General features: G+C 38.9%; 1 protein-coding gene and 1 long non-coding RNA gene across 20 annotated transcripts in view; both read right to left on the bottom strand.

Moving 5' to 3' along the window:
* R3HDM1 (R3H domain containing 1) overlaps positions 1–23,152 on the bottom strand; it is a 204,174-nt gene that overhangs the window by 43,197 nt on the left and 137,825 nt on the right. For all 19 annotated transcript variants that reach the window (XM_017888477.1, XM_017888481.1, XM_017888478.1 and 16 more), the window contains 3 exons: positions 22,210–22,333; positions 6,504–6,658; positions 1,796–1,947 (listed from right to left, as the gene is read on the bottom strand). In XM_017888477.1, the coding sequence (XP_017743966.1) occupies positions 1,796–1,947; positions 6,504–6,658; positions 22,210–22,333 (431 nt within the window). The remainder of the gene's footprint in view (positions 1–1,795; positions 1,948–6,503; positions 6,659–22,209; positions 22,334–23,152) is intronic.
* On the bottom strand, positions 14,048–17,983 carry LOC108539636 (uncharacterized). Its single transcript, XR_001888442.1, has 2 exons — positions 16,758–17,983; positions 14,048–15,687 (listed from the first exon to the last, which is right to left on the bottom strand). It is a non-coding gene; the product is annotated as an uncharacterized LOC108539636 (long non-coding RNA).

Raw genomic sequence — 23,152 nt, forward strand, 5'->3', positions numbered from 1 at the left:
CGGCCTAATTTTTTGTATTTTTAGTATAGATGGGGTTTCACCATGTTGGCTAGGCTGGTCTTGAACTCCTGACCTCCAGTGATCCACCCGCCTCTGCCTCCCAAAGTGCTGGGATTACAGGTGTGAGTCACCGCCCCTGGCCTAAAAACCTCTTACAAGTGATGGTAACTTAGGCCCCCATTCTTTAAAGGAGAACAGCTGCCCCTCTGGCAACCTCCCAGGTGAAACAGAGGGCTAACCTAATCAGCCTGCCAAACTTAACTGGCTTTGCTTGCTTTTAATCAATACTTTTAGCTAATCTTAAAACTCCCACTAGCAAGTCACGTGGCCAAGCAATATATAACTAAACTCCCACCATTTTCCTTACAGATAACATTTCTTACTGTGGTTAACTATATAACAGGTGTTTAAAGCTGTTTTTCAGGATCCAGGGGGCAACTCATGTTCAATCCAAGCTGGTTGAGATCACGAACCCTTCAACTGGGCCTGCACAGGTGCCTTTTGGCATCAGAGGGCCTTTTGGCATCAGAGGGCCTAAAACTCCACCTTCAGATCATGCTAACCCCATTTTCTCCACACACGTCCTATGAAGAACCATGTAGCTTGATTATGCTTGTGCAGAAACCCCAACTACCTCATCTTTCCAATCTGCCAATCACCTTTCCTACCCATCTATCACATTTTCTCACACTTCAGACCACCCTACTTTCTGTTCCGTAAGTACCCACAAGCCCTATTTTCAGAGGCAGATTTGAGATTTGTTCTCCCATCTCCTTTCACAAGCAGCCTTGTGAATAAAATTTCTCTTTTGCAAAACCCACTGTCACAGTGATTGGCTTGCTATATGCAGGCAGCATGGACTTGGTTGGTAACACAGGGATGCCACGAGAATAAATGAACTATGGTTTGGTAATACATTCTGAACAATGAACTAAAGGGACTCAATTCAATGAAAGATTAGTATTTTCAAAACATGGCTTGTCAGAGACATTTCTGCTTATGGAATACTTCATAACTTGCTTTAATATAGAACTACTATCATTTACTTCTCTTATATGCCTTCCCTCCCCTTACTGATGAAAAATAAGCTTCCCAAAGCCTGAAATATTTCAGCAAGATATTTCACTGCTAAAGTTATACACAGGAAATACAATTTTTCCAGACCCCTATAAAAACCTTAAATATTACACTCCCATCTCCGAAGTCTATGGCCAACTGTTACTCCATTTATGTGAGTAACAGAAGATTGGCCTAATTTTTGGGCACAAGAGAGATTTGACTTGCCTTTAGGTTTTATATGGACTGCTTTCCTTGTAATGATTTTACTGAAAGAAATATACATATATTTTTTAGAGACAGAAGTTCACTCTTGTTACCCAGGCTACAGTGTAACAGTGCAATCTTGGCTCACTACAACCTCTGCCTCCCAGGTTCAAACGATTCTCCTGCCTTAGCCTCCTAAGCAGTTGCGATTACAGGTGTATGCCACTTCGCCCAGCTAACTTTTGTTTTACTAGTAGAGACGGGGTTTCACCATGTTGGCCAGGCTGGTCTTAAACACCTGACCTCAGGTGATCCACCAGCCTTGGCTTCCCAAAGTGCTGGGATTATAGGCATGAGCCACCATACCCGTCCGAAAGAAATATTTTAAAAAGTATATTGTATTATAGTTTTTTTCTATTCTACATTAGACAATGGTCTCAAGTAATGCCCCTTAGTCAACTTCAAAACTAGCAACAGACCATAATCCTGGTAAACAAGAAGCTGGAAGATTAGGTTACTTAGTCATACTCACCTTAAATTATTTTGTTGACCAGGTGGAATGACACTATAGTAAACAGGCATTCCCGTTGTGGGCATAGATCCTTGATTAGACTGATTAGGGAACATAACAGGCTGTTGATAAGTCTGATGGGGAATTCCTTGAGAACCTTGAGGCAGTGAAACCTAAAATTTGAAAGACAATTTCAAGAGAAAAAGGTTTTTTTTTCAAAGGCTTGCAAATGTTTATGTTTTCAACCTCCATAAACTTTATTTTTTTTTGAGATGAAGTCTTGATCTGTTGCCCAGGCTGGAGTGTACTGGTGCAGTCTTGACTCACTGTAAACTCTGCCTCCTAGGTTGAAGCAATTCTCCTCCCTCAGCCTCCTGAGTAGCTGGGACTACAGGCATGTGCCACCATGCCCAGCTAATTTTTGTATTTAAACACCTGTTATATAGTAGAGATGGGGTTTCACCACGTTGGTCAGGCTGGTCTCGAACTTCTGACCTCAAGTGATCCGCCCACCTTGGCTTCCCAAAGTGCTGGGATTACAGGCGTGAGCCACCGTGCCCAGCAGCCTCCATAAACTTTTAAAGCATGAGCAGTCAGAAATAAGCTAACACTGCCAACAGGCTTTCCTGTCAGCCACAGCATTACCACATTATGTTAGCTATTGCTTCTGGCTAGCATTTGTAAATGTACGTACTGTAGGTTGGACGCACTGAATTATGAAAAGGTTAAATTATGAAAAAGAAACTTTCCACATAAGGATGGGCGTTTGATATAGAAAGAGTAACACAGTTTACCTCAGGTAGAACTAAGTAAAAATCAGGCAGGATGGCAGTGAGATGCAATGGATTAGAAAAAGTGAGAGCTTTGGAGCTTAAGGTACCTACATGTGATATCAGCCATCTATTTATGTGATATTGGACAAGTGACTATTCTGAGGCTCCTTAGCTTCTTACCAGAAAAAATGGAACCACCACCTCCATTACAAAGGAGGTATTATTTCTATTATGAGAGAGCACAACTAAAGGATCTAGTATAGTAGGCATTCAGTAAACAGTGTATCTTTCAATTCTGTTTTCTATATCATCTAAATGAAATCACATGAACACAATTCTGTATTGCCACTCTCTAGTTTCTACAGTTTCTAAGATAGAAACAACACAGGCATAAAAGGTTCTTAATTTACAAATGTACCACAATATTAGAGTTTGATTACACTGATTTTGTTAAATAAAGCCAATATATATTCAATGGCCTGAAGGATCTTTATTTAAAAAAAAAAAAAGAAAGCCGGGCTGGGCACGGTGGCTCACACCTATAATCCCAGCACTTTGGAAGGCTGAGGTGGGCAGACTGCCTGAGCTCAGGAGTTCGAGACCATCCTGAACAACATGGTGAAACCCCGTCTCTGCTAAAATACAAAAATTTGCCAGGAGTGGTGGTGCGTGCCTGTAATCTCAGTTACTCAGGAGGCTGAGGTACAAGAATTGCTTGAACCAAGAGGCAGAGGTTGCAGTGAGTCGAGATTGGGCCACTGCACTCTAGCCTAGGTGACAGAGTGAGACTCTGTCTCATAAAAAAAGCCAATATAACCACTATAACCGCTGATGATGATGACGTTAGTAATAGTAATGATAGGAGGGTTAACATTATTGGGTATTTACTGCCATGTTTTAAGTTCTAAGTGCTTTATGTGTATTATCTCATTAAGGCTTCTGAACAACCTAAGAAAGTATTTTTTAGTAGAGATGGCGTTTCACCATGTTGGCCAGGCTGGTCTTAAACTCCTGACGTCCTGTACCCAGCCTGTAATCCCAGCTGCACCCAGCTGGGATTGAGCCACTGTACCCAGCCTGAAGGTACTTTTATCATCTATTTCATAGATGGGTAGATAGAGGGCATGAGTTTGAATCCTGACTTTCCCACTTACTAGCTATAAGACTTTAGATTAGTAAGTAGAAAAGTCAGAATTCAAACCCTGTGGCTCCAGAAACTCAGTTCTAGAATCACTTCACTGTTCTCTATACCTGGCTCTATGATTTAAAAGGTTATGATTGGCCAGCTGCAGTGGCTCATGCCTGTAATCCCAGCGCTTTGGGAGGCTGAGGAGGGTAGATCACTTGAGGTCAGGAGTTCCAGACCAGCCTGGCCAACATGGTGAAACACCGTCTCTACTAAAAATACAAAAATTAGCCAGTAATCCCAGCTACTTGGGAGGCTGAAGCAAGAGAATCACTTGAGCCTGGGAGGCAGAGGTTGTAGTGAGCCAAGATCGTGCCACTGCACTCCAGCTTGGGTGACAGAACAAGACTCTGTCTCAAAAACAAAGAGAAGGAGGGAGGGAGGAAGGGGGAGAGAGAAGGAGAGAGAGAGAGCGAGATAGAGTGAGCAAGCGACCACTATTAGAGAAATGTACAGGCATAGAATACACTGGAGGGAAAGTCAGAGTTCAAATCCATATCCTCTGGCTCAGGAGGTGTAGGACAGATGACTTTTCTGGCTTACTTTTTAGATGACAGTTTATCACTACCCGGCTTGATTACCAAATGTAGTAGGAGTCATACTTTAAAGCAGATGACTATTATTGATAGCTGGCCAGAGCAATACTTCCTACAATCATTGAGCCAATGTGAGAATTACATTAAATACAATGAGAACATAATGTTAAAATGTAAAAATGTATGCTGTAGAAATTATGACCACTACCTTAGCTCTGGAATGGTTTCAATACCCAGCCAATTTTTAAATAATTAGGCTGTAATTTGTTTAAAAATGACATTTCTCTTACTAGATGTAAGCCCCCAAAGATTAAGGGCAGATCTTATATGCTCAACTCTGTATTGGATTAGATAGTATAACCAGAGTCTTTCAGGAGGGAAGGCTTGGTGCCAATCCTGTTTAATGCTTAACTATGGGGAAACAGACAAAGGGCAGGCTCATGTGCCTAGGCTCAAGGATGGAGGATAAGGGGCAGAAGCATGGGGGATGTGAGAGAAAATGAAGATGGAAAACCCACTTTTCATGATGTATCTTTTCTTTCTTTTGTAGATGTGTTCTATGCTCAAGGGTCCTCAAAATTGGACATACACTTGGGGCTCAACAACATTTGACAATCTCACATTTCACACTTTAATTTCAACTTTCTGAAATTATATGGAATATGCTTGCACCTTTGCTTATACTCTTCTTCATTCTCAGAATGTCATCTTAACCAATTTATGCCCATCATTTTCTTTGAAGAGCTAAAGGTTTCTAACTTCCCAGAAGGCTTCAAATCAAGTCCTTAACCTGTTCATTGCTGTATTTCATGCTGATCCTCTCAGTTACTAATCTGTACACTATCATCAATCTGTTTACATGTGTTTAGATAAAATACATAAAGTACGTGTATTTTATCTTCCCAACTAGGCTATTCCCCATCTTCCCAACTAGGCTATTCTCTCCTTGTTGAGACAAATGAAAGTGGTCTTTGGAGTTCTCTCTCTCTCTCTTTTTTTGTGACTGAGTCTCTCTTTGTCACCCAGCCCGGAATGCAGTGGCGCAATCGGAACGCAGGGGCACAATCTCAGCTCACTGCAACCTTTGCCTCCTGGGTTCAAGTGATTCTCCTGCCTCAGCCTTCTGAGTAGCTGACATTACAGGTGCCTGCCACCACGCCTGGCTAATTTTTGTATTTTTCATAGAAATGGGGTTTCACTATGTTGGCCAGGATGGTCTCACACTCCTGACCTCAAGTGATCCAGCCACCTTGGCCTCCCAAAGTGCTAGGATTAACAGGCATGAGCCACCGCACCTGATCCTGGCCTGGAGTTCTTAAAATCAGACTCAGCTATGAAAAACAATGAGGCTAATAAAATAAACCCTCTTGCAAGTTACTCCATAAAGATGAAGGTAAAACAAATTTTTGAAAAATGTGTCATATTATATTGAAGACACGTGCTTATTCATGAAATAATAGGTATTTCCGCTTTAGAACTATAAATTAAAATCTGTAACATTTTGTTTTTATTTGCAATTCTCCTGCCTCAGCCTCCCGAGTAGCTGGAATTATAGGCCCCGCCACCTTGCCCAGCTATTTTTTATATTTTTAGTAGAAACAGGGTTTCACGATGTTGGCCAAGCTGACCTCGAACTCCTGACCTCAAGTAATCGGCCTGCCTATGCCTCTCAAAATGCTGGGATTACAGGTGTGAGTCACTGTGCCTGGCCTAAAATCTGTAACATTTTAAAATATGAGACATATCATTGCTTTTTGGAGCAATGGAGAGGAATGAAAAAAATCAGTCACAGCACAGGAAACTGCACATATTTTCCTATTCTATAACTACAGATTCAAGGTATACACTGTATCTCTATTTCAAATACCGACCGCCAACCTCTATTTTCCCTCCTATTTCTCTCTCCCAGCAATGAGGACTTTCTAAAGAGCTGAGGAATAGAATAAGACATTTGCTCATCTACCTGTATTGCTGGAAACATAAGACAATGCCAGACAATATTTACTTGCTAATACCCATGTGTTTCAGATCCTAAACATTAATAAATGAATAATGCAATAAAATGAGGATAAAACAAAGCTGCTATGACTAATAAAACTCTTAAGACTATAAAGTTGTATATTACAGAAGTGTTTTTCCTGTATTAAAAGGAGAGCATAGAAGATGTATTGTAGTTGTGCACTTAATTTATTCAAAATCATCTCTACCCGAAGTACATAAAAGAGACAACGTACCTGATATGTTGGCACTGAAGTATAGGGGATGACCACTCCTTGAATCTGATTTCCAATGCTGTTGGGTTGGCCACTGACTAGGCTCTGACTCTGGGGTTGCTGAACTCCAACTATTCCTTGGTAGTTTTGCTGCTGGTTGGGTATAACTTGATAACCTGTAATGGCACAAGGAGTTAAATCCTGCTCTGAATTCATTTCATCTAATAAGATTTTTAAAAAAATGTAAGCAAGTACTTTTATGCTCTAAAATGCTAAAATTTTGATTACATGGTTAAATCCCTAAAACCATCTATTATGAAATAACATTTTAGCCCAAGTTACCTACATTCCCTCACTAAAATATACTGAAATAAAATCTGCCTACAAAGATTTCTTCTACAATTGCAAAGATTATAGAGTCACACACTTAGATAACATAGAACAATTATTATTCAGGGCATATTGCAATCTATTATGACAACTAGTTTCTCAGGACCAGGAGCTGCTACATAACATGAGCCCAGAGTAAATGGAAAATATGTAGGGCCCCTTGTTAAAACAAAACAAAACAAACAAACAAAAAACAAAAAAAAAAACTATTAAGAATTTCAAGTTGGTAACAACAGAATATTAACACAAGCATGGGGCTCTATGCATCTGCAGAGGTTCCATTCCCATGAAACTGTTCCTGCTGGGGATTTAAAAAAAAAGGCAGGGGAGAGAACCACTTTTGAATGTGTCAAAGACACAGACAAATGGAGTTATACAGTAATTTTTTAGATTATTTCTTCACTGCTTGATTAAGGTCACTTGACAGATCATTAAACAAACCAAGTAATCTGCTCAAGGTCACAAAGCAAACACCTAAACTGACTGTTGGTAATTTAAGTGGTAAGTTAAGTGCACAAATTTACTTTTATCAAGTAAACTTTTTTACTTAACAAGAATCTACAATGATAAGCTCTAAGTAGTGAATATGAATTGTATTTTGTCTCCTGATCCTAAAAGGATTCTTTGAGGTATACTAATTAGCTAAAGACTCATGTAATTTACTACATGCTACCCACAAAGTTTTTTTATTTTATTTTTTAAAGAACTAGATAAAAATAATCATCTAGCTTCAGAGTATTGAAAAGTTTTTACAAAGATGAACTGAACTAGAACACCACCTATACAGACTTCAACAGCTAAAGTGCAATGAAATTGTTTCCCTGATAACACCATAAATACATTTTGTTATCAGTTTTCATTTACATCCTCACTAATTTCTAAAGCAACAGAAATGGCAATTTCAAGTATTGATAATAGACAGCAGCATCACTGCAGTTGTCTAGTAGCCTTAATAATTCTGCTCAAGGACCCAACAATTGAATAAAATCTAGCATCCATCTTCTCTAAAAATTTAACTACAAAGTATATCCTGTAACAAAGCAACACATTAAAATTAAGAAACTAAAAATCTTGGCCAGGTGTGGTGGTTCACACCTATAATCCCAGCACTTTGGGAGATGGATGGATTGGGGGGATGGAGGTGGGTAAGCTCAGAAGTTCGAGACCAGCCTGGGCAACATGGCCAAATCTTGTCTCCACAAAAAAATACAAGATAGCGCCACTGCCCTCTAGCCTAAGTGACAGCATAAAGACCCTGTCTCAAAAAACAAACAAACAAAACCAACCAACCAACCAAAAAAACCCCCAAAACACAGGAAAAAAAACAAAACCAGAGTAAAAATTCAGTTATAGTGAATCCCTTAACAGTGAAGGGTTTTTGTAAAATGATGTTATTTCTATAGCAACAGTACTTTATGGCCATGTTTCCAATGACTTCCTTCTCACCAATTTAACTTTGTACAAAAAAAATGTGTATTTTAGTTCTTATCTGTAATAAAGTGATTGATAATATGCTGTTTGCTAAACCTTTATTCCTTGTGAATTTCTTATACTACTTAAACTTATAGGCAGGTAAAGGCAGAGAACAGAATAAACTTCTTCCTTTCTAATCTAACAATTAACATTTCACACTATTTTCAGTTCATCAAATGACAAGTATTTCAAATTTACACCCCAAATTCCAAACACCATTAAAACATACAACGACAAATTTCCACCCTTAGAAAAATAACACAGGAATGGAAATGAAATGTGAACGTGAGACCTTTTTTTGTGTTGGAAATGCCACCTCAACATATACACACATTTACAGAAGCATCAGAATTTGGGTTCTGTATGGACTGGGATAATAACTTATTAAAACAGACTTGGCAGAATTATAGTCTACTAAAATGAAAACAAACTGTATATATCTGGCAGAGTTCACTGTAATATAATCTGACTTAAAATAATTTGACTTAAAACAGTCATATCCCCTAAGAAACTAAAATGTTATGCATATTACTTTCGTAGTCTATTCAAGAAATATTCAAGGTTGTAGGTTGCCTCGAAAGAAAGCTTTAAAAAACAAGGCCAATTTATGTGCAAATGTGCTTCTGATTTTTTTTTCTTTCTTTTTTTTTTCTGAGATGGAGTCTCACTCTGTTGCCCAGGTTGGAGTGCACTGGCACGATCTGGGCTCACTGCAGCCTCCACCTCCCGAGTTCAAGTGATTCTCCCGCCTCAGCCTCCCAAGCAGCTGGGATTACAAGCACATGCCATCATGCCCGGCTAATTTTTCTATTTTTACTGGAGATGGGGTTTCACCACATCGGCCAGACTGGTCTCTAACTCCTGACCACAGGTGATCCGCCTGTCTTGGCGTCCCCAAGTGTTGGGATTACAGGCGTTAGCCACAGTACCAGGTCTGATTCTTTTTACTTATCTAAATTTAACAATTTTTTGAGATTCGTCTTGGAAGTCTCCTGCTTAAAATTCTCTATTATGATAAAAGGTCTGAGACAAAAAATGCTTTCAATAAATACCTATAGAAGCCATATCGTAGTGATTTAATGTGGGGTCAGTTGGACTCTACATCATGGAATTTGTTTTTTTGCTTTGTTTTATTAGAGACAGGGTCTCACTCTGTTGTCAAGGCTGGAGTGCAGTGGCATGTTCACAGCTCACTGTACACTCGAGCTCCTGGGCTCAAAGGATCCTCTCCACCTAGGCCTCCTGAGGAGCTAGGACTATGGGTGTGCACCGCCATGCCTGGCTACATCATGAAAGCTCCATCAGTAAATTTCCAATGGTATCTTATTCTCTTTTTTCTCAGATGCAGTCTCTATCGCTCAGGCTGGAGTGCAGTGGTGCAATCTTGGCTCACTGCAACCACCATCTACTGGGTTCAAGCAATTCTCTTGCCTCAGCCTCCCCAGTAGCTGGGACTACAGGCACGCACTGCCATGCCTGGCTAATTTTTGTATGTTTAGTAGAGATGGGGGTTTCACTATGTTGGCCAGGCTGGTCCTAAACTCCTGACTTCAGGTGATCTGCCCACCTCAGCCTCCCAAAGTGCTGGGATTACAGGCGTGAGCCACCATGACTGGCCTGGTATCTTATTCTTTAATGCAGCCTAATCTCCTTTAATATCCATGCCTACTAATTGCCACATATACACACACACACAAACACACACACACACTCTTTACAAACACCACGCATATTTTGAAAATTTGACATGAAATATAAAACAGTTGATCTCAGCATCTGGTCATTTGTTACACAGGGTAGTAAAAAGGACATCATTTGGGTTAGATAAAGATAGATATGACATGGTCCCTATCTTTAAATTAAGCATTTTTAGCCACCATACCATATGAGGAGAGCAGTATAAATAGAGTCTTACGAAAACAAGAGGAAGAAATTAGTCCTGACTGATATTTATAGAGGAAGTGACATTTGGGCTTGGACTTAAAGGAAAAGCTCATTCCAGCAAAAATAAAAGGTTTGGAAAAGTAAGACAGTTAATATGTTTGAGGAATGGGGAATAGTCAATAATGAATGAATATGGTATGTGAAATGATAAGTGGAAGACGAAGGTACAACAGAATACTGATGAAGAAGCAAAGGTTTTACACATAGAAGAGTGATGAGAACTACCAGGAAGTTCTAGATTTTAAAGATTGTGAAAATAGAAAAAACACTAACATCTCAGTACTTCATTCAGAAGTAGCATAAATAAGCCAGGGTTGAGTTTCTGAACACAGAGGAGCTATTAAAAATAATAATGCCAAGCACTTAAAAAAATACCTTCGCTAAGAATCTATCTTATTAATCCCTTCACGATTTTGTCCATTCTCTTTTGCCACATTTCATAAAACTCTGCAGGTAGCATAAACGTTTTCTGATTAGTTGTTCTCTCATGGTTTGTGTAGGCTTTTTTTTTTTTTTTTTTGAGAGCGAGAGTCTTACTCTGTCTGCCAGGTTAGAGCGTAGTGGCGCCATCTTGGCTCAGCACAACCTCCGCCTCCCGGGTTTAAGTGATTTTTTCTTTTCTTTTCTTTTCTTTTTTTTTTTTTTTTTTTTTTTGAGACGGAGTCTCGCTCTCGCCCGGGCTGGAGTGCAGTGGCCGGATCTCAGCTCACTGCAAGCTCTGCCTCCCGGGTTTACGCCATTCTCCTGCCTCAGCCTCCGGAGTAGCTGGGACTACAGGCGCCCGCCACCTCGCCCGCCTAGTTTTTTGTATTGTTTAGTAGAGACGGGGTTTCACCGTGTTAGCCAGGATGGTCTCGATCTCCTGACCTCGTGTTAAGTGATTTTCATACCTCAGCCTGCCGAGTAGCTGGAATTACAGGCGCGTGCCACCATGCCTAGGTAATTTTTTTATTTTTAGTACAGACAGGGTTTCGCCATGTTGGCCAGGATGGTTTCGAACTCGTGCCTTCAGGTTATCTGCCCGCCTCGGCCTCCCAAAGTGTTGGGATTATAGGCATGAGCCATGGCGCCCGGCTAAATTTTAAGGTAACACTGGGCCAGCGTGGTGGTTCACACCTATAATCCCAGCACTTTGGGAGGCTGAGGTGGGTAAATCACCTGACATAAGGAGTTAAACCAGCCTGACCAACATAGTGAAACCCCATCTCTACTACAAATACAAAATTAGCCAGGCGTGGTGGCGCAAGCCTGTAATCCCAGCTACTTGGGAGGCTGAGGCAGGAGAAACACTCGAACCTAGGAGGCAGAGGTTGCAGTGAGCTGAGATCGCGCCATTGAACTCCAGACTGCGCGACAAGAGCGAAACTCCATCTTAAAAAAATTAAAATTAAAATTAAAAAAATTTTAAGGTAACATTGGTTTATAAGAGTAAACACATTTAATCACCTTTTCATTAAAATGACACTCTCACGAATACAAATCACATCAGACTGGAATTTCTGGATCACTCATTAAGTCTGTCCCAGAAAACTGTACAGCAGCTAAATCACAGATTCCATATGATTAGCCTCAAGGTGCTTAGGAAGAACTCAAATAAAGAATACAAACTGTTTAACTTTATATCTAGTATGTAAAGCTTGTAATGAAGGTATTATTTGAATATTTTATTTTTAACTAATTTACTTACTATTATTTTTTGAGATAGTCTTACTCTATCACCCAGGACAGAGTACAGTGGCGCGATCTCACCTCACTGCAACCTCCACCTCCTCGGTCAAGCAATTCTCCTGTCTCAGCCTCCTGAGTAGCTGGAATTACAGGTGTGTGCCACCTCACCTAGCTAATTTTGTATTTTAGTAGAGACAGGGTTTTGCCATGTTGCCCAGGCTGGTCTTGAACTCCTGAGCTCAAAGTGATCCGCCCTCGTTGGCCTCCCCAAGTGCTGGGATTATAGTGGTGTGCAATGGCACCTGGCCTGAATATTTTTAAAAACGTAGACTTAATATATTTTATAAAACCTTATAGCCGGGCGCGGTGGCCGCTTAATAGGCCGCGCCGCCGCGGTGGCTCGAAGCCTGTATCCGCCAGCACTTTGGGAGGCCGAGAGCGGGGCCCGGATCAACCGAGGTCAGTGAGATCGAGACATGCCCTGGCTAACATGCGTGAAACCCCGTCTCTACTAAAAATACAAAAAGCTAGCCGGCGCGACGTGGGGCGGCGGGCTGTAGTCGCCAGCCTAGCTCAGGAGGCTTGAGAGCAGGAGAATGGCTCTGAGACGGCGGGCGGAGGCTATGCAGTGAGGCTGGAGATCCGGCCACAGCACTTGGTGAGCGCCAGGCCTGGTGACAGACGAGACTCCGTCTCAAAAAGAAAAAAAAAAAAAAGAAAAATTTGGAGAAAAAAATACAAAAATAGGAAAAGTCGTAATGGGAAAATAATCACTCTACAGATACTCGCCCATTACATTTTTATAGTGGCCTAGCCTAATTTTTTATGGCAGAGGGGCCAACCATATATGTATGTGGTTCAGTTTTCATTATTTACAGAAACGGGGTGTATTTGACATATACTCAGTTCAAACAATCTTTTTTCAGCATAATGCTTCCACATCTGATGCAAGCAGAAATTTTACAATGGTAATGGGTAAGAAGAGTATGTTTAAGTAAATTTTCTCAAAAACATATTGAGAGCCTCAAGGGTTTTAACATCAAACAACTCAACTGATCGTTTACTGTAACTTTCAGGATGAAGGCATGGGTTGGAAGAAGCTCAGAAGGACAAAAAAGCGAAACATTTTTAGAACAAATTATCGTCAAGCTATCCTGGTGTCTGCTCTGGAATTCCGGCCCCCAACATTCCTGTCTTTTTCATTTAAAATATAATTTTAAAATTATACTTTCATTTTAAATTTAAATTTTCACTTAAAATATAATTATCTTTAAAATTATATTTTCATTTTAAATTTAAATTTTCATTTAATATATAATTATCTTTGCTACAATGATACCACAGCTAATCTTTTGTTTTTTTTTTTTGAAACTGAGTCTTGCTTTGTTGCCCAGGCTGGAGTGCAGTGGTGCCATCTCGGCTTATGGCAACCTCAACCCCCTGGGTTCAAGTGCTTCTCTTGCCCAAGGAGCTGGGATTACAGGTGCATGCCAGCACACCCAGCTAATGTTTGTATATTTAATAGAGATGGGGTTTCACCATGTTGGCCAGGCTGGTCTTGAACTCCTGACACCAGGTGATTGGACTGCCTCGGCCTCCGGAAGTGCTGGGATTACAGGAGTAAGCCAGTGCGCCCAGCCACACAAGCTAATCTTAATACCTAAGCCTCAAATGACATTTATTGAGTTTCAGGCACTATTATGAGTACTTAGGATATGTTAACTCATTTACTGTTCACAATCGTATGAAATAGACACAATTATTATCCCTATTTTTCAGATGAGGAAACAAAAGGCACAGAGAGGTTCATACTTTGTTTATGGTCAACAGCTATCACGTGTGTAGCTGGGAGCTGCACACAGCTGTCTGATTCTAAAATTTACTTTTCTGAGGAACACATATTGAAGAAGAAAAAAGTATTATAGTAATGTTGTTCAAACAAGCATAACCCGGCCTTGTTTCATTTTCTGGTAATTTTGGTTAATGAAGATTTTACTGTAGCTTAACATACCTAAGTCTCAAGATAAACAATTACAGGAAAACAGATAATTACTGGAAATAATGTCAATCAACCAGGAAACTTTTTGTTCATTTGAACTAAAGATTTATTGGTGAGTATAAGCATTGTTATTCAAAATAGGAATCAGAGTGAAAATTTTTGAGTAGTCCAGATGGTAGCCATATGAACTTGGGGGCTTTAAAAAAGAGCACGTGTAAATGAGTATATGACTAGCACATAATGTCCTCTCTGTGGGAGGAACAGTCCTTCCCTTGGTTTGCCCACTATCCCCAAGATGCGTGGCTTACTATTAATGTATTTCAAAGTTACACTTCCTTGACTTACTATAATTAGATTATATGCATAAATTGTATTAAACAATCAGGAAGGGCCACTGCACTCCAGTCTAGGCAAAACAGTGAGACTCTGTCTCTAAAATATTAAAACATAACAAAAGACAATTGGGAAGGAGAAGAACTGGCTCAAATGGTGACACTATTTCAGGTTCCACATCCCACGGTTCTGTCTCTCAGCCTGAGTATTTCCATGTGAATCGCCAATGTTCCCTTTGGACTTTAGTTTTGCTGTTTTGCCTCGAAGGCTGCTTTTGCTCAAAATGTCTGTTGCCACATTCCAGATGAGTCTATAGAAGATTTGTCTAGCAGCGTTTTCATAGATACTGGCTGTCTTCTCCACAAAGTCAGGCTGCTTTGCCAAGAAGTCAGACTTTACTCAGCAGGGCAATGCCAGCTTTAACCTGGACACATTTTGTGCAAGGAGAGCTGCTACGTTTTATGGGTGAAGTCTTGAAGTTCTGTGAAGCAATGGCTTTTTTCCATCCACTGAGTAGCATTTCATTTTTACATCCAAAGCAGGAAAACCCACCAGGTTTAAACTACACTGGATAGAAAGCCATCAGGGTCTGAGGAGCCGTTCTAAACTATCACAACTAAAATCGTCATTTAACATCTGATGCTCAGTATGATCGGAACCCCAGGAGGGAAATTCTACTGGCATTAGGACAGGTATCTGAACGGTTTTTCCAGAAGTCATGATGAAATGTTTTATCACTCATTCTAATAATTATAACAAACATACAACATAGTAACTGGCTAAAAAGTATATAATTTTGAATTACATTCTCTAAAGAGCAGAACATTAAAGATTACTAAAATATTATCGGTCTTTTTCTAATGCAGTGCTCAGCAGAAAAGTACTCAACAGGCATAACAGACTAGCATTTGTTCTAATTAAAAAGAAAATAAAACTGGGATCTATATTGGTTAAAATTACTATAATCACAAGCAAAACTAGAAATACTCAGCTGGAAAGCACTAAAAACAAAAAACCCCACATCATTCACCTAATCCAATCAAAGATAAGAATCTTACTTTTGCCTATGTAAGACAAAATCATTAATAAAATAATTGTTAACATTAAAATAAAGGATCATTTAATTACAGGTATGCCTCACATTATGTACATTTGCTTAATAAAATTTACATCTTGAACTGTTCAAGTTGCTCATGAATTCCTCTGAACTTTTGTTTAAACAAAGAAATTTCAGACTGCTGGGCATGAACCGTTACAGAGTGACACCTAGAGAAGTGACATTGTAGTTTAGGCTCCTTGTCTAATTATTCAGACAAAAGCAAGACTGGTACAGAGTTCTGATAGTGTCAAAAGTATAGTTTGAAGACTGCCAAGTATGAGAAAGAAAAATCCAATGATCTGGAAAAGAGGGAGAAGGTTCACGATTAGGAAGGAGAAGTAGATTACTAGAGAATGAAAAGTATCAACAGGTTTCAAAAATGCTACAAGAAGAGTATTTCCAGTATCCCGACACCAAGTTGGCTACCACATAAATTATTCTTTCTCCATTAAAAAGTATATTTCAGTATATTAGAATTAAAAAAAAATTCTTCCTGTGATACATCTGAATTTAACCTGGAAAGTAGAGGAAAACAGTATATATCTTTTATAGGAATTTATGTCAATATTGTGGGAAAGCCTCTATTTTGTAAAGTAAGAAATGCCAATAGTAAGTGATACCAAACAACAAAATAAATATCCAGATCTCAACATATATATNGCACTTCCCTGGAGGGCTCCAAAGAATATTCTATTTTTAACTCTCTTTCACTTTAACTGAGAAGAGAGCAGGAAGGAAATGTAGTGCTCAGCAGAAAAGTATTGAACAGGCATTAACAGGCTAATTTTATTTTATATAGGTGATCTGAACTAGCATTTGTTCTAAAGGAAAGCACTCTTAATAACACAGAAATAATCAGAAAAATTACAAAAAGAATTAAAGAACTGCTTAGAATACCCATGAATCTGAGGTTATTTCACTTAATAGTACCTATTAATTTTTTTTCCAGACTGTGCTTGTACAACAGAAGCACTGTGAAGGTAATTTTTTTTGTTTTGTTTTTTAAAAGATAAGCCATTTTACTAAAGCTAAATTTATTTGTAACTAGGCATCTACAAGACCAAATTGTTAAAACCTCAAGCTTATAATCTTGGGCTTCTGTCTGTGGCACTATTTCGGTAGGCGGGCAATTTCAACTAAAGCTAGCCCCATGGGTGTATTTGGAAGGAGATGCAGTTGCCATCACACTTGATTATCCCTTCTTATCTATCAACCCCTCCTCTCTCACTCCTATGCCTGAAATAAACATTTACATATACAAAAACAAATTCTAACAAAAACAGCCACACAGAGTTTATAGCTCACAGCTATTTAAAGAACTATTCCATGGAAGAGTCTATACAACTCAAGGAAATCTGTGGGTACTTACCAGATATATTTGGCTCCAGATTTCAGTGGCGGCAGGTTAATGGAGAAGGGAAAAGGGAAATAGGTGGATTGTAGGTATTATACAATGTCTGAATCTATGCTGAATCACACAATACATACTAAGAAATGCTCACAGAATCAATGAAAAAACAAGAATAGCCAGAGCCACTACCTAGTAATTTACAAATACAAAATTCCTAGTACTTGGATTGAAAGTTGTCAATAAAGAAATTGACTTTGTGCCTAGAGTCCCTATTTGACATAGCTGACTCTCCTATCAATAAGCCCCCTCATCTGCTTACCCAGTAGTGCTGATTTTTCCTGCTTGCCTTTTACACCCTCGTTACTCTTAAATTTGTGCCTTGAAATTCTGTCAACAATCTGCACACACTGAAGACTGTTTATCCTAACAAGTTTCTTCCATAGTGTCGTTCATCAGGATCCTACCATAGTCTGCTGGTAACAGAGCTTAATCAACTTGGAACCATATGATTCTGGGTTATCTGGAAAGCTAAGACTAAGGATATAATGCAGTGATAATCTTTGAAGTTATCAAATGGTTGCAAAACTAAAAGTATAGTTTCACAGAATCATTTTGCTTCCCAAAGATATACAACAACATCATTGTTTGGAAAAAAAAATTAAATTATATTGTTGGTAAGAGCTGAGCCCAAGTAGCTTCAAATGCATTTAGGTGTATTAGGTCCGTCTGATGTCATGCTTTCATATATAACAAGATCCCTAAAAAGTTGTGTAGCAATAGGGAGAGATATACTTGACTTCTGCTAATGAGTTTGGTATGCTTAAAACATTAAGCTTTTTAGATAAGCTCAAAACCAAACTGAATTTGCCATCCAAATCTTACTTTGGAAAAGAAATAAGCAATAGCTCTCACAAATTTTTAATAGGTAAATTATATTAGGCCAAAGCTGTCACTTAAATTCAAATCCCTATTTCTGAGTATGATGCATGATTTAAAGGTATTACAATTAATGAAAAATATAAACAAATGTTAACACCTTCATACAGCATTAAAAAAAAGCAAAAAAGCAGTGGAAACCTGAGTAAAAAGAAGCCAGGAAGCAGCTGAAAAAGAGACCGGTTCACTGTGAGAAATGTAAACCTCTCAGACAGTGCTACGGCCCCGAATCCAACAGCTCAGGAACAAGGCCAATTATAGCAAAATATTAAATGTATATGGTGAAGCTACAAACTTTTCAGGAGTCATAACAACAGCTACACAGAAAAGAGCTAGGGCTTTGTAAACCTAAGATCTTCACTATAATTACTACCTGCAGAAAAAGTTTCTTTATAGTATACCAAACTCCTTATATGCAGTGTATTTTATAGTATTCAAAACATACATTTTATGATAAAGGTTTAAAGTAATAAATATTAGTGCAACTGGTAATCTGATCTTTTGAAATAGTTGCTTTTATTGACTTGTTACTGACAGCTGGTTGCCAAGCTGTTACAAACCAATTCTCTATTATTCTACCTTTCTGAACTAGAAATGACTCATATGAGACACAAAGAATCGTGGAGTTTTAGAGTACACAGAGGCTTCAACAGACAATACAGTAAAACTTCCATACTTTGCAAATGAGTCCAACTGAAACTCAGTGGCTTTTTTTTTTTTTTTTTTGGAGACGGAGTCTTGCTCTGTCTCTCAGGCTGGAGTGCAGTGGTGCGATCTACGCTCACTGCAAGCTCCGTTGCCTCCCAGGTTCACGCCATTCTCCCGCCTTAGCCTCCCAAGAAGCTGGGACTACAGGCGCCCGCCACCACGCCCGGCTAATTTTTTTGTATTTTTAGTAGAGACGGGGTTTCACCGTGTTCACCAGGATGGTCTCGATCTCCTGACCTCGTGATCCGCCCGCCTCGGCCTCCCAAAGTGCTGGGATTACAGGCATGAGCCACCACGCCCGGCCAGAATCTCAGTGGCTTTAAGTGATATGCCTAACACCACTTAAAAATGACTAAGGGCCATCAGGATTCTGACTTTTATTTTGTTGTTCTTTCCATTATACAGTGCATTGCCCAGAAAGTCTTATGTGTGTAGCCAGGATTTCTTCTGTTTCTGTTGATGGGGTTTACTCAACCTTGTTTTGAATGAACAGTCCAGTAGTTTCATATTCGTAACAAAAGACTAGTACATTCATTTCCCCAGCAGTAATGTTAGTCCTGATTTCAGCTGGGGTCCACTGGCACACATGGGTAAAAGACCTAGAGCATTTTATCCTTGAGATATTTCCCCAACCTCCTCCCTACCCACCAAAGGAAAAATAATAAAAGATTCCCTATTTCTTCTGCCCATACCCTATCTGGTCTAAAAATACTTTGCTCAGTTGGGTATGTTAATTGAGGGCAAAATTTCTTTGAGTTCAAATATTAACATTTAAACATTACTTGTGCCATAGTGAAAAAAAAGGAAAAAATCACGCCAAATCTACTAGTGTTTTCATTATTTGGTTGAATAGTTTCACCCTTTTATGTAATTAAAAAAAAAACATGCTTCTTGACACTTTGTGGGGTAAGCAAGTGTTGTTTGACAAGACATAAAATATTAGATATGAAAATTATTTCTCCTTTTAATCAGATTGGGATAGTAGAATGTAGAGATGTAAGAAAATAAAAGCCAAAAGGATTCTCAGAAGTATGTTTCCATATAAAAATGTAAATTATGAGACAGTAATTGCTATATATCTGTTAAAAAAACCCAAAAACAATAAACTGTCTTGTTAATTTCCCAGTACATTTTACTTTTCTACACTAGGGCACATACAAACATAAACGCACACTTTTCTGTTAATTTTTTTTTTTATTTTGAGACTGAGTCTCACTCTGTTGCCCAGGCTGGAGTGCAGTGGTGCCATCTCAGCTAACTGGAACCTCCGCCTCCCAGGTTCAAATGATTCTCCTGCCTCAGCCTCCCAAGTAGCTGGGATTACAGGTGTGCGCCACCACGCCTGGCTAATTTTTTTTTTTTTGTATTTTTAAAGTAGACACAGGGTTGCACAATGTTGGCCAGGCTGGTCTCAAACTCCTGACCTCAGATGATCCACCCGCCTCGGCCTCCCAGAGTGGTGGGATTACAGGTGTTAGTCACCACGCCTAGCCTTCTGCAAGTTTTGACATAAAAATTAACGATGAGCTAACTATAAAAAACTCTTTAGATTACGACTTTTAAAAAAGAGTTCAAATCCCCACTAATTCTATGAAAAGGTTCAATACAATTACCAACACAATAGTTGGCACTGGTACTGCTGCACTCTTCTTTAAAGGAAAATTATCTATGATACTTATTAGCATAACAAAATTCCTTTTTCTTTTAGATAAGAATGTTTTGAGGATTTATTCCTTTTATTCTTCAAACTGAATGAGTCAACTAACTTAATCTGTAAGTTAAGAGGATACTATATAAAATAGCTGAAAGGACAAGTCTAGTTTTTATCAAGTGCTATATTATGACTGACTCATAAGAGCCAAACACAATGTCAAACATTTTTCAAAGACACGATTCTCTTTTTTGCGCCTGTAGCACTATTCAGATGCTTCCTCCTTCTCATCATAACTAGCATCAGAGAAAACCCCACAATTAAAAATATCACCAATAATAAACACATGCTATCTGTCACATAGATGTATTCACCCCGATCAGGCATATTTAGTTGTATTCCATTAAATGTCATTTTTTTTTTTTTTTTGCAGAGAGGCAATTGTACTTGCATACTAGTCCCAATTTGTGATTGGAAGTGATTTTATAGGTAGTTTGACCATGGAGAGGGATAAAAATTTTGCCATGTTGAAGAACAAAATTAGTAAGCTAACACAAATACAGAACAAAGGATTTTTGCCTGCCTAGGATGTACTAATGAATTAAGTTAATTAGTCACACACAAGGATATTTAAATGAGTAGCATAAAGGTACATTTCTTTATTAGGGCATCAGCTACAGTCTGTGTTATAATTTTGGAAGACAAAAATCAGAAAAAAAAATATGAAAATTCGATTCCTTGAGGTCCAGAAAAATTCAGAAAATTGTTTCTGAATAAAACACCAATGTATATAAAGCTAATGAGCAGTACCAGCTAATGAGCAGTATCACAACCAATGTTCTCAAGAATAGAGAATAATTTTTGATACCTTTTGAAATTATATCATATACTAGTTACATTATTTGACGTGGACTGTATTATTAAATTTTAGGTAGCTTGGAACTACAGTTCTAACTTGGCTAAAATGACGAATGTTTGTATTCAGCATTCTTTGGAAGAACATTTGTCACAGGTACAATACAAGGCTAGTAACATATTAAAAGGGGAGAACCTGTAAACGAACCACAAGACAACTCCTAAGGGTACCAGATTAAGGACCTGGAAGTTATCCTGCATGGCTACGCTAAGCATGAACTATATCTAGCAAATAAAGTTAGTGAGTCACACTGATCACTGAAGACTGCAACAGTAAAGAGAAGTATGGCTACTATTCATCAGATGGGCCAGTGCAGAGATGCTTCTCCTAAACTGGTGGTAACCCTGAAGAGTTTCACACAATATCAAGAGCAGTGAACAGCCTCAGTGGAGGTGGAGGTTATGGGTTCCTCAGTGAGTCACACTCACATAGTCTGGGAGCCTCCAATAGTGAAAAGCAGTTAAGAAAGCTCTAAAGAAACCAATGATAAAATTCTACTTCAACTCCTAGAGTTATAAAAGGCTGAATAAATACCTTATTAAACATCTGGGAAGTACACATCTAGGTGAGAAGCATATAGAGAAATGAGTTCATTAAAAAATCAGTAAGATAGTTTTATACACTGAGATCAAAATTGTTTTCACTGAATGCTTGAAGAAAATCTGCAAAGTGCTAAAACAAAAACAATGCTGAGTTTTAGTAAATTTCATTTAAGTGGCCTTAGATTGTATTTTGTTTAAAAATACTTTTCACTATCAATCAACAAACTGAAAAGCAAAACACAGAAAATATGCTAAGTACATCATTTCTTTCAAAGGCATGCTTACTAAAAGATCAAAATATCATCCCTAGACTAGGGTTCTCAATCCAAGTTAGGTGGTTTTGATCTTTGCTTCTGGTTAGCTATTGATAAGTCATCTTGCCTTGCCTTGCCTCTCTTGTTGTTACCATAGGTGATTTATCAGGCTGCAAAGACAGCTTCAATTTCAATGGCAGTGAGAGATGGCAGCCACTTAAAAAACTGCTTAAGATATTCCCAGATACTCCCAACCCTTTAGCATGTAGACCTGACACTGTGGTATTTTCCAGAGGATGCCAAGATTTGCTCACTCTTTTAAATCTCACTGGTTTGCAAACTCATATGTATGAACATATTCGAGATCCAGAGAGACTGGGTAGGTACTACTTAAGAGCAATACTGAAATAGAAGATGGAAAAAAGCATGGCTCAGAAGTTATGACATAAGAAACACAACTCACCTGTCTGCTGTGCAGGTTGTGGCAGTGGTTGGTTTAGATGTGAATTGTAATGAACAGAAGGGACTGGGCGATACTGAGGTTGGCTGGAGTGATAGTGGCCTGGAGTGCAATAACAGGCTGGCATCTAGGATCATAAATATTGTGGGAAAAAAAATCAATTTTACTTGCATTACATGCTTTTCTGTGAGGAAGATCACAGTTTAATGAGTAATAATTCTTTTTAGCACTAATCATCTGAAAACTGCTTTTTCTTAAATTTAACTGAAATATTTTAAAAAATTCAAACATACAGTATGCATAAAAAGGTAAGTAATGTGTCACCAATCATATTTAGATTTTAATTTTTTTGCCATATTTGTTTCAGATCTCTTACAAAACCAAACATTACTTAATTAGCTAAAGACTCACCCTATTTCCTTTACTCTAACTTCCGTAGAAGCCATTATTCTGTAGTTGGTGATTTTACTATATAGTATATATCTGTTTACTATGTCTCTATTATCCTTGCATGTATTAGTATTTTATTTATTTGTAGTTTTTTTTTTTTTTGGAGGTGGAGTCTTGTTCTGTTGCCCAGGCTGGAGTGTAGTGCCATGATCTCGGCTCACAGCAACTTCCGCCTCCCAGGTTCAAACAATTCTCCTGCCTCAGGCTCCCGAGTAGATGGGATTATAGGTGTGCACCACCATGCCTGGCTAATTTTTCTATTTTCAGTAGAGACGGGGTTTCACCATGTTGGCCAGGCTGGTCTCAAACTCCTGACCTCAAGTGATCTGCCCACCTCAGCTTCCCAAAGTGCTGGGATTATAGGCATAAATCACTGCACCCGGCCGACTATTTTAAAAATCCAAATGTCGGCCGGGCGCGGTGGCTCAAGCCTGTAATCCCAGCACTTTGGGAGGCCGAGACGGGCGGATCACGAGGTCAGGAGATCGAGACCATC

Source organism: Rhinopithecus bieti, unplaced genomic scaffold (genome assembly GCF_001698545.2).
Source record: "Rhinopithecus bieti isolate Rb0 unplaced genomic scaffold, ASM169854v2 scaffold_15296, whole genome shotgun sequence".
Lineage (NCBI taxonomy): Eukaryota > Metazoa > Chordata > Mammalia > Primates > Cercopithecidae > Rhinopithecus > Rhinopithecus bieti.